Here is a 12,402-nt window from a genome sequence, read left to right as displayed (position 1 = left end):
TGTCCAAGCTCACACTGGGACTGGAATCCAGGCCTGACTCAAAAGCCCACACTCCTCTCAATATATCACAATGCCTCCCCTGTAGAGCAGAAATGGAGAATCACATTATTAGTTTGCTTTCATTTTGTTCTTACCTCATGCTCAAAAGAGTTCAGGATCTCTGAGGTAAGGCCAACTTTATGTGTGCTGGTGCAGAAGGCTATAAGCTCGCCTACCATTCCCTCCTCATTCTGTCCATACTGAACACAAAGCTCTACCACTGTAGAAAGGAAAATTGGACAAGTAAAAACTTAGTTCATTTCTCGAAGTTTCACCTAGAAAAGCAAAAATAATCCTGGTTTACTCCATCAATGTTTATTCAGAATCTATTAGTGCCAGGCACTGTTTTGGGCAATGAGAAAACAGAAGCATCCTTGTCCTTACAAAGCTCACCACTGGGGGGAGACAGAAGAGGATAAGGGCAGAATCAGGGGGACCAATTAAAGAATCATGGAAAAGCCCAGGTGAGAGATGATGGTGGCTTGGATCAAGGTGGTGGCAGTGGAGATGGCGAGAAATGGCTGGACTCTGGATAGGACTTTACATGCTGGAAGTGAAGCCAGTGGGATCTGCTAACTGAATGTAAGGTATGAGAAAAAGAAAGTCAAGGATGATGCTGATATTTTTAGCCTATGCAACAGGAAGAGTGGGGTCCCTATTAACTGAGATGGGGAAAAGAGCCAGAGGAACTACTCTGAGGAGAGAGAGGAGATACCAGGAGCTTAGTTTTAGACATGCAGAGTTTGAGGTGCCATTTAGACATCCAACTGGAGACAGCAGGCTGAACAAACCAGCCTGTAGTTCAGGCAAGGGTTGTGGGCGGAGGTATAAATTTGGGAACCATCAGTAAATACATGGGATATAAAGCTATGAGACCCCAGGTGAGATCGCCAAGGGAGTGAGCGTATCTAGAAGGGAGAAAAGATCCCAGGCTTGAGTCTTGGGGCGCCTTAGGGCCTCTGAGGATGAATCGGCAAAGCCTGAGAAGCGGTGACACAAGCAAAGCTGAAGAAAAACTAGGAGTAAGCCGGGTGCAGTGGCTCACGCCTGTAATCCAGTACTTTGTGAGGCTGAGGTGGGCAGACTGTTTGAACCCAGAAGTTTGAGACCAGCTTGGGCAACAGGGTGAAACCGTTTCTATAAAAAATACAAAAATTAGGTGGGCTTGGTGGCATGTGCCTGTAGTTACAGCTACTTGGGGGCTGAGGTGGAAGGATTGCTTGAGCCAAGGAGGTTGAGGCTGCAGTGAGCTGTGATTTGCCCATTATACTCCAGCCTGGGCAACAGAGCAAGACCCTGTCTCAGAAAAAAAAGAAAGAAAAACTAGTAGTGTCCAAGAAGCTAAAAGAAAAATGTGTTTAAAAAAAGAAAAAATGACAAACAGTGTCAAGTGCCAGTGCTAATTCAATTCAAGATGAGGACTGAAAATTCATCACTGGTTTTAGCAAGGTGAAGGTCACTGGTGACCTTGAGTAGAGCAGCTTTGGTGAAGTGGTGGCAACAAAAGAACTTACTGAAATGGATTTAAGGAGGAAATATTTAAAGATGGCAAGGCCCCCCCCCCTTTTTTTTTTTGGAGACAGAGTTGCACTCTGTTGCCAGGCTGGAATGCAGCGGCACGATCTCGGCTCATTGCAACCTCCACCTCCCCGATTCAAGCGATTCTCCTGTCTCAGCCTCCCAAGTAGCTGGGACTACAGGCATGCGCCACCATGCCCAGCTAATTTTTGTATTTTAAGTAGAGACCGGGTTTCACTACGTTGGCCAGGATGGTCTCCATCTCTTGACCTTGTGATCCGCCCTCCTCCGCCTCCCAAAGTGCTCGGATTACAGGCGTGAGCCACCGCACCCGGCCGACCCTTTTGAGGTCTGCTGTAATTGGGAAGGAGAGAACTGGAGTGGGAAGTAGGGTCAACAGAGTATTTTAAAGGTAAGATTGGAAGCACATTTCTATACTAGTAGGAAAAAAATCTTGTAGCAAGGAAAATAGAAAATATGTAAGACAGGAGAATTACCAGTGATGTCCTTAATTGCCTCAGAAGGAATGGGGTTTAGGACTCAAGTGGAGGGCTTGGATTTTGCTAGGAATACGGAAAGCTTATTCATTATAATAGGAAAGAAGGCTAGGTATATGCCACAGATATGGGTCAGTGAGACATAATGGTGGTAGCTGATCGAAGTTTTCTAATGCTTCTATTTTTTTCAGCAAATAATAGAAGTTTGTCAGCTGACAGTGAGGGTGGGACAGAAGGATGTTACAGGAGAAGGTGGAAAACAATCATCTGGAAGACTCAGAGTAAAGAGACCAGGGGCCTGGCGCAGTGTAATCCCAGCACTTTGGGAGGCCAGGGTGGGCGGATCACCTGAGGTCAGGAGTTGAAGACCAGCCTGGCCAACATGGTGAAACCCTGTCTCTACTGAAAATACAAAAAGTAGAACAGGTGTGGTGGCTCACACCTATAATCCCAGCACTTTGGGAGGCCGAGGTGGGAGGATCACTGGAGGTCAGGGGTTCGAGATCAGCCTGCCCAACATGGCGAAACCCCATCTCTACTAAAAATACAAAAAATTAGCTGGGCGTGGTGGCGGGAGCCTGTAATCCCAGCTACTCGGGAGGCTGAGGCAGGAGAACCGCTTGAACTCGGGAGGCAGAGGTTGCAGTGAGCCAAGATTGCACCATTGCACTCCAGCCTGGGCAATGAGAAACTCCATCTCAAAAAACAAAACAAACAACAACAACAACAACAAAAAAAAGGGAAATACGGTTGACTGTCAGGAAACATTAAGGTGCCACTGAAGTTACTGATGATCCAAAGTCCACAATTCCAAAGCCATTGCCATGAGATGAAAGCAACTGGCATCTTGGCCTGAAGCCTTTACAAATCTGGTTCACATAACTAATTTCTCTCATGCTGATTTCATGCTTACCACATACATTTCTGACTATGATCAGGTTTTCCACTTAAGTCTTTTTTTTTTTTTTTTGAGACAGAGTCTCGCTCCTGTTGCCCAGGCTAGAGTGCAATGGTGTGATCTCGGCTCACCACAACCTCTGCCTCTCAGGTTCAAGCGATTCTTCCGCCTCAGCCTCCTGAGTAGCTGGGATTACAGGCATGCGCCACCACGCCCGACTAATTTTGTATTTTTAGTAGAGACACGGTTTCTCCATGTTGGTCAGGCTGGTCTCAAATTCTCGACTTCAGGTTATCCACCTGCCTTGGCCTCCCAAAATGCTGGGATTACAGGCGTGAGCCACCACGCCTGGCTAGTCTTCTTTTAAAAAGAGAAGGACCGAGCCTGCTGGCTTATGCCTGTAATCCCAGCACTTTGGGAGGCCAAGGTGGGTGGATCACTTGAGGTCAGGAGTTCGAGAGCAGTCTGGCCAACATGGTGAAACCCCTTCTCTACTAAAAGTACAAAAAAAATTAGTCGGGCCTGGTGGCGGGCGCCTGTAATCCCAGCTACTTGGGAGGCTGAGGCAGGAGAATCGCTTGAACCTGGGAGGCGGAGGCTGAAGTGAGCCGAGATTGCACCACTGCACTCCAGCCTGGGTGATAAAACAAGACTGTCAAAAAAAAAAAAAAAAAAAGAGAGAGAGAGAGAGAGAGAAGGCACTGGGCATGAAGACTTGAAGTATTCTGGTTTCTGAAAGGAATTTCTCACCATAAATTAACGTTTCGTTATCTTTTTGTATATAAGAAGTTCAAAGTGTTGAGTGGTTAAGGCAGGTGCACATTCATACCGATTCTAGAACTTCCACATCTCCCAGGCTTTGCTTCAAATGACTCCTTACACTGCTCTACAGCTTGACCAACACGATGGACCCGTATGATGCAGCACGGGACTCCAAGGCAGGACACCTGGCTTCACAGACAGCTCAGGCAATTAGCTTTCTTTGTCTGTTTCTCCATCTGTAAAGCTCCCTAAAGCTCCTTCCACAGCTCAAATTCAATTTTAGGAACCTACCTCAAGGGATTCATATTTGCACAGACCACCAACAGCTATGATAAAATAACTGATGGATCAGCAGAGGTTTAAGGTGTAGGCTGGAAAGGGAGGAGCCAAGAATAAAAAGCTACATTTCAAAACCCCCACATCTCTTGCTTTGTTACCGGGGCTTCAACAATTTCCAAACTCAGGTGCCACCAGTGCCTAGTCTCGATCTAGCACATCCCAATTCCGCCTTTCGGGAACTTCGAGTTGGTTTAAAATCGTGCTGCATATTCCTATTTTTGATTTGGCATCCAAGCGGTACCCGGTGGGCATTTCAAAGTCCCCACATCCTAAATCTCAAAACTCAAGTTTGATTCTTCATCTCACAGCCACCGAGAACTCCGCTCCAGGGGAAGTGGAAATTGGAAGCGCTCCACTTTCGGTTCTAGGCGCCGAGGAACTCGGGCGAGAGCGTGGAGCACGGCTGCAGGGCGGGAGGGGTGCGGGACTCACATTTCTCAATTAGAGCCTCCTCGCAGTCTAGGCCGAAGATCTGCAGCTCCTCCGCCAGCTGCTGGGCGGATGCGGACATGGTCGCCCAAGCCAGGGACCGGGGAGCCGGCCCACCCAGCTCCGACCTGCGCCCAAGAAGCCCACGGGGGTGGCGAGCGATGAGCTCCTCGCCCTCTTATCCTTCCCCCCTCCGCGGACCGTGACTGGAGGTGACTGGCCCAAGCAGGACCTCAGACCGTCAGAAGGCCCCGGCCGTCGGTCACAGAGAAATATTTTTTTTTAAAAATGAAGGGGTGGCTCCCAAACGCCCTGAATGGAGGGAGCAGAAATCTCGAGAGGACGCTCTCCTGGTGAGAACGTCCTGCTTCCCAAAAGCTACCGCTGAGCTTCTCAGTGACGGTGGCAGAACAGAGTGGCCGGAAAAACCCGCCAAATGGTTTGTGCAGTGCACGCATGCGCAAAACCGGGAACCAACCCCAAACCTTCCCCTTGCTTTCCCCGGCTCATTCCGGAACCCCACGCGCGCACGCGCGGCCCAGGGCGCGTGCGCATCAGCGGGCCTGTGGGCGTCTCTACGCACGCGCCTGGCGGCCCGCCAGTCAGCAGCTGCGCAGTTCTTTCTCACGGCGCGAGAATGCCGGTTGTGACTCGCAACGCCCGGGAGTTGCCTACAAGGAAACTGAGTCTGTGTGCGGATGCCTGTTTTCTGGGCATCGGCTGCTCGATAAAGCTCAGTGGCGCATGTTTGTCACCCTTTTGCCCTGTTCCGTGGTGCGCAGGCGTTGTCGTGCGCGTGCCTTCGACTAAAACTTACTGTACCCCCTTCTCCATTCCCCTTGTCATCTCTGCCTGTTGTGCCCTTGGTTCATCCTAAAAGAATGGCTTCAGTAGGGAATCTGGTTGCCATGGTTATTATCGTGCTTATCACCGTGGTGCCAGCCACAGTGATGGGTATGTTTTCTGAATCTGGGGCATTTGGGGGGATATGAGGTGAGACGGTGACGGATAATTTAGTTTTGGACACGTTAAGTTTGAGTGCCTCTGGGATTTCCAGGTAGAGATTCCCAGTGGGTGACTGGAGGCTTGGGAGTGAAGGTAGGTCACTCAAGGATAGAGTTTAGGGGTAAGATGAGAAGAGGGTTCTCCCCTTGAAATACACCGTAATTCTTTGAGCCAAAAATCTCAACCGTAGGCGTCATACAATGCTGGTGGGATGGTATAGAGCGTTTCGAGAAAACAATTTAGCAATATGTATCAGGAACCTTAAAAATGTCCATCCCAGGCCAGGTGCGGTCGCTCACGCCTGTAATCCCAGCATTTGGGAGGCCGAGGCAGGCGGATCACTTTGTAGCAGGACGAGCCACAGACAAAACTCCTCAGACACCCGAGTTAAAGAAGGAAGGGGTTTATTCGGCTGGAGTCATCGGCAAGACTCCTGTCTCACCAGCCGAGCTCCCCGAATGAGCAATTCCTGTCCCTTTTAAGGGCTCACAACTCTAAGGGGGTGCGCCTGAGAGGGTCGTGATCAATTGAACAAGCAGGGGGTACGTGACTGGGGGCTGCATGCACCAGTAATTAGATCAGAACAAAACAGGATAGGGATTTTCACAGTGCTTCTCTATACAGTGTCTGTAATCTATAGAGAACATAACCGATTAGGTCAGGGGTCCATCTTTACCAAGCCTAGGGTGTGAGGCCGGGCTGTCTGCTTGTGGATTTCATTTCTGCCTTTTAGTTTTACTTTTTCTTTCTTTGGAGGCAGAAATTGGGCGTAAGACAATACGAGGGGTGGTCTCCTCCCTTAACTTGAGCCCAGGAGTTCAAGATCGGCCTGGGCAACGTGGCGAAACCCCTTCTCTACAAAAAATTAGCGGGCGGTGGTGGCGGGTTCTTGTGATCTCAGCCACTCTGGGGGCTGAGGCTGGAGGAGCGCTTGAGTTCGGGAGGTCGAGGCTGAAGTGAGTCATGATCGCCTCACTGCACTCCAGCCTGGGCGACAGAGCAAGATCATGTCTCAAAAAGCAAACAAAGGCCGGGTGCGGTGGCTCACGCCTGTAATCCCAGCACTTTGGGAGGTCGAGGCGGGAGGATCACGAGGTCAGGAGATCAAGTCCATCCTGGCTAACACGATGAAACCCCGTCTCTACTAAAAAAAAAAAAAAAGAAAAAAAAAAAAGAAATTAGCCTAGCGTGGTGGCGAGCACCTGTAGTCCCAGCTACTTGGGAGGCTGAGGCAGGAGAACGGCGTGAACCCGGGAGGCGGAGCTTGCAGTAAGTCGAGATTGTGCCACTGCACTACAGCCCGGGCAACAGAGCGAGACTCCGCCTAAAAAAAAAAAAAAAAAAAGCAAACAAAAACCGAAGTATGTGTGACCTCTAGTCAGCCAATGGCTGCTTGGCTGTATTTTGAATTTAGGCCTAGTTAGCCACTCCGGATCCATCATGAACCTCTTTTGGGGTTCACACCCTTAAGCCTCAAATATTTACTCTCTGGCTCTTTACAGAAAATGTTTGCAGTTTCCCACCATCAGCAATAACCAATGGATATCAAATGTGTTACATACATATTTTTCCCAACCTGTCTTGTAACTTTGTGGGGTTTTTTTTCTACCACACAACACTGTGCAATTCTTTTCCTGTATGGGTTTTAGGTTTCCTGCTTTGTTTAATAAGGTCTCCTCGACATAAGCTTATGCAAATATTCTTCCAAGTTTTGTTTTATTAATTTTACTTACGTTTTGCCTTTAGTTCGCTAATCCACCTATAATTAATCTTATTTGTGATGTGAGGAAGGATTTAGCTTTGTTTTATTCCTGACAAACAGCCAGCATGTCAGCAGTTATACTTAGTAAATAAAACATTCTTCAACTGACTTGAATTGTGATCTTTTATGTATCAAGTCCCCATAAACACTTGAATCTGTTTCTGGATTTTCTGTTTTATTCCACTGATTTATTTGTTGTCTTTTCTGTGTCAATATAATATTTTGATTGCAGGAGTAAATCAAGTGGGTTTTAGATCTGTGACATAGCCAAGTCCTAAAACAATAGTAGCTGAGACAAAATAGAAGTTTATTTCTCTCGTCAGATAAAATAATTTCAGAGATAGGTAGCCCAGGGCTAAAGTGGTGGCTTCACATTCATCAGGCCTCCATCGTTCCGCTCCACTGTCCTCGAATTAATCTCCATCCTTACAGTCACCTCATAGTCCAAGATGGCTTCTGGAATTCCAGCCATCAGATTCACATTCCATTCCAGGTAGCAGAAAGTAGGAAGAAGAAAGGAAAAATAAAATTTTAAAAACATAAAGCAAGAAAAGAGAGTGAAAAGAGAAATGAAATGAAAAGGGAAAAAAGAAACAAAAAAATGACTTTTGCAAACCGTTGTCTATCCATTTTTGAAGAGGAGTCTTTCTAGAAGTCCTTCCCAACCACTTTTGCTTATACTTTAGCCACATAGCCATACCTTTAAAGGAGGCTGGGAAAGCCTCCTTATAGGTTTAAAAGTTATATTGTAATATTATTGAGGAAACACATTGCTACCCCATCAATATACAAATTTTGTTACTAAGAAAGGAGTTAATACTAGGTAAGCACTTAGTAGTGTTTGCCCCAGGTAGCTTTATAGTAACTTCCCAAAACTGTTGAAGCATTTTACTATTTTTCTGGGTGGGGGACAGGATCTTACTTTGTTGCCCAGGCTGGAATGCAGTGGTGTGATCAAGCTCCCTGCAGCCTCAGTCTCCTGGGTTCAAGCCATCCCCCCACCTCAGTCTCCTAAGTAGCGGGGACTACAGGCACGCACCACCACACCTGGCTGTTTTTTTGTTTTTGTTTTTGTCTTTGAGACAGTGTCTCATTCTGTTGCCCAGGCTGGAGTGCAGTGGAGCGATCTCGGCTCACTGCAACCTCCGCCTCCCAGATTCAAGCGATTCTCATGCCTCAGCCTCCCGAGTAGCTGGGACTGCAAGCGCCCATCACCACACCCAGCTAGTTTTGTATTTTTAGTAGGGATGGGGTTTCACCATGTTGGCCAGGCTGGTCTCAAGCTCCTGACCTCAGGTGATCCACCAGTCTCGGCCTCCCAAAGTGCTGGGATTACACCACCACGCACACCTGGCTAATATTTTTGTTTTTTTAATAGAGACAAGGTCTTGCTGTGTTGCCCAGGCTTGTCTGGAACTCCTGAGCTCAAGCAATCCTCTTGCCTTGGCCTCCCAAAGTGCTGGGATTACAGGTGTGAGTCACTGTGCCCGGCCTAGTTTTTAGGAAACCATTTTAAACTTTTAAAGTCATTTTATACAGTATATCCTATCCCCCTCCATTCTGATAGGAAGGACTTAAATATTTTTATATATTTAGGAGAAATGAATACTTTAAGCATTCCAAACAGGATCCTGGTATATCTCTTCATTTTTTTAGGCTTTTTGTCTTTGTCTATCAATCCAATTTTATAGTTTTTCCCATATAGACCCTGTTTTTGTTCAATTTATTGACACAATATCTTCTGTTGCTTTTATGAATGTAATGTTTCTCCCGTATTGTTTTCTGTTTTGTCATTGCCAGTTAAAGGAAAGTTACTGGCTTTTGGATTGTAAATTTTTTTTTTTTTTTTTTTTTTTTTTTTTTAGACAAGATCTCACTCTGTTGACCAGGCTGGAGTGCAGTGGTGTGATTACAGTCACTCAAGCCTTCCACCTCAGCCTCCCAGGTAGCTGGAACTATAGGTGTACGCCACTATGCCCGGCTAATTTTTGAATTTTCTGTAGATTCAGGGTTTCACCATGTTGCCCAGACGGATCTGGAACTGCTAGCCGCAAACAATCCACTTGCCTCAGCCTCCCAAAGTGCTGAGATTACAGGTGTGAGCCACAACTCCCAGCCTTGGACATATTTCTTGCAACCAGTCACTTTGACCAAATTCTGTTAATAATATTAATGTTTTAGGAGAGTCTCAGATTTCCTAGATTATAATAACATTTTCTAATAAAAAATATTTTTCCCTTCTTCTCAAATATTGATACTAATCATTTTATTTTCCTGTCTTGGTGCATTGAACCAAACCTTGGAATCATTGTTGAATCACAGTAGGCATCCTTGCCTTCTTCCTGTTGCTGATGGCACTGGCTTCAGCATGGCCTCCTTCGGTGTGATGGGTGTTATTGGGTTGTGTTAAGAATGCATAATCTGCACTTTGGGAGGTTGAGGCGAGTGGATCACGAGGTCAGCAGTTCAAGACCAGCCTGGCCAACATGGTGAAACCCCGTTTCTGCTAAAAAATACAAAAAATTAGCCGGGCGTGGTGGCAGGCGCCTGTAATCCCAGCTACTTGAGAGGCTGAGGCAGGAGAATCGCTTGAAACTGGGAGGCGGAGGTTGCAGTGAGCTGAGATTGCACCACTGGACTCCAGCCTGGGCAGCAAGAGCGAAAACTCCATCTCAAAAAAAAAAAAAGAATGGCTCACACCTGTAATCCTAGCACTTTGGGAGGCCAAGGTGGGCAGATCTCCTGAGGTCAGGAGTTCAAGAGCAGCTTGGCCGACATGGCGAAACGCTGTCTCTACTAAAAATACAAAAATTAGCAGGGTATGGTGGCAGGCGCCTGTAGTCTCAGCTACTTGGGAGGCTGAGGCAGGAGAATTGCTTGAGCCCAGGAGGCGGAGGTTGCAGTGAGCTGAGATCATACCACTGCACTCTAGCCTGGGCAACAGAGTGAAACTCTGTCTCAAAAAAAAAAAAAAAAAAAAAAAAAAAAAAAAAAAAAAAAGGAATGCATAGTATAGTCAGGGTGTTGTTTTTTTATCTAGTTCTATTTTACTTAGAGAGTTTATTAGGAATGACTGCTGAATTGTACCCAACACCGCAAGGGAATGATTTTCTCCTTTAACTAATGGGTGTAAGAAAATGTGTCAGGCCAGGCGCGGTGGTTCATGCCTATAATCCCCGCACTTTGGGAGGCCGAGGTGGCTAAATCACGAGGTCAGGAGTTTGAGACAAGTCTTGTCAACATGGTGAAATCTCGTCTCTACTAAAAATAAAAAATTAGCCGGGCACAGTGGCAGTCGCCTGTAATCCCAGCTACTCAGGAGGCTGAGGCTGGGGAGAATCGCTTGAACCTGGGAGGTGGAGGTTGCAGTGAGCCAAGATTGCACCATTGCACTCTGGCCTGGGCGACACAGCAAGACTCCATCTCAAAAAAAAAAAAAAAAAAAAAAAGGAAAGAAAGAAAAGAAAAGGAAAGAAAGAAAAAGAAAATGTGTCACTTTAATCATAATAAACATTTACTTTCTTTTAAAAGATAATGTATTAAAAAGTTTTGTGCATCAAAGATTACTATCAAGAAAGTGAGAAGACAATCCACAGAATGGGAGAAAATATTTGCAAATCATATATTTGAGAAGTGTCTAGTATCCAGAACATATAAAGAATTCTTACAACTCGCCTGGGTGCGGTGGCTCACGCCTGTAATCCCAGCAGTTTGGGAGGCCGAGGCGGGCGGATCACGAAGTTAGGAGATCGAGACCATCCTGGCTAACACGGTGACACCCTGTCTCTACTAAAAATACAAAAAATTAGCCGGGTGTGGTGGCGGGTGCCTGTAGTCCCAGCTACTCGGGAGGCTGAGGCAGGAGAATGGCATGAACCCAGGAGGCGGAGCTTGCAGTGAGGCGAGATGGCGCCACTGCACTCCAGCCTGGGTGACAGAGCAAGACTCCGTCTCAAAAAAACAAAAACAAAAACAAGAATTCTTACAACTCAACAATAAAAGACAGGTGATTCACTGTCTTTTATTGTCAACAATAAAAGAGAGGTGATTCGCTGGAGGTCACGAAGCTGTAAGTAACAGAAAATAACTGTGGACCAGTTAGTTCCTTTATATTGCATCTGGGTAGGTTTACAGAAACTGTTGTGGGGAGCACACAGGCAACAATGGAGTGAAATTTACAACCAGCTCCTGTAGCTGATTTCCTGGACTCCGATTGCAAATGGGGACCTCACGGATCTCACATTAGTGTGAAATGGTAGAAGAGGTTAATGCCAGGGTCCAGTTTTACACTGTTGTTAGCACACACAGAGTGGCCCACCTGGAGTGAGCACAGAGTGGAAATCAGATGGAACATGATTTTAACTCTGATAATTTATATGTTTGGAAACTGCAAAAGGATGAAGGGTGGCTTTGAGAGAATTGAGTCAGATAGCAGAAGTATGTATAGTATGTGACATATATAAGATTCTATAGAATATATAACATATATAGATAATAATATATATTATGCATATGGTTACACACACACACCAAGGATGCCAAAGAGGAGTTTTAGGTTTTGTTTTGTTTTGTTTCAGGCAGAGTCTTGTTCTGTTGCCCAAGCTGGAGTGCAGTGGCTTGATCATGACTCACTGCAGCCTCGACCTCCCTGGGCTTACGTGATCGTCCCACCATAGCCTCCCAAGTAGCTGGGACTTCAGGTACACACCGCCATGACCCGGTTAATTTTTGGTTTTGGTTTGTTTGTTTGTTTCGTAGAGATGGGGTTTTACAGTGTTTTGTTGTTGTTGTTGTTGTAGAGACGGGGTTTCATCATGTTGCCCGGGCTGGTCTTGAGCTCCTGGGCTCAAGTGATCCACCTGCCTTAGCCCCTCAAAGTGCTGGGATTACAGGCGTGAGCCACCATGCCCAGCCTATTTTATACTTTTATTTCATTTATTTTACACTGTTATTTATGTGGTTTGTTTTTTGTTAGTTAGTCTGTTTGTTTGTTTGGGACAGAGTTTCGCTCTTATTGCCCAGGCTGGAGTACAGTGGCGCGATCTTGGCTCACTGCAACCTCCGCCTCTGAGGTTCAAGCAATTCTCCTGCCTCAACCTCACAAGTAGCTGGGATTACAGGCATGCACCACCACGCCTGGCTAATTTTGTATT

At 46.4% G+C, this 12,402-nt stretch overlaps 1 protein-coding gene across 4 annotated transcripts in view; it reads right to left on the bottom strand.

Moving 5' to 3' along the window:
- POLA2 (DNA polymerase alpha 2, accessory subunit) overlaps nt 1-7,139 on the bottom strand; it is a 45,851-nt gene extending 38,712 nt beyond the window's left edge. Inside the window, exons 1-2 of one of the 4 annotated variants that reach the window (XM_034932989.3) lie at nt 4,486-7,139; nt 135-259 (exon numbers count right to left, since the gene is read on the bottom strand). In XM_034932989.3, the coding sequence (XP_034788880.1) occupies nt 135-259; nt 4,486-4,564 (204 nt within the window). In that variant the 5' untranslated portion in view covers nt 4,565-7,139. Of the gene's footprint in view, nt 1-134; nt 260-4,005; nt 4,408-4,485 lie in introns of those variants that run through there. The other 3 variants (XM_055094509.2, XM_003828620.5, XM_055094510.2) reach the window with 3 other exon arrangements.
- Nucleotides 7,140-12,402: the final 5,263 nt, after the last annotated feature.

The sequence above is a fragment of the Pan paniscus genome, chromosome 9, assembly GCF_029289425.2.
Source record: "Pan paniscus chromosome 9, NHGRI_mPanPan1-v2.0_pri, whole genome shotgun sequence".
NCBI classification, from domain to species: domain Eukaryota; kingdom Metazoa; phylum Chordata; class Mammalia; order Primates; family Hominidae; genus Pan; species Pan paniscus.
This window is presented reverse-complemented; position numbering and strand designations above follow the sequence as displayed.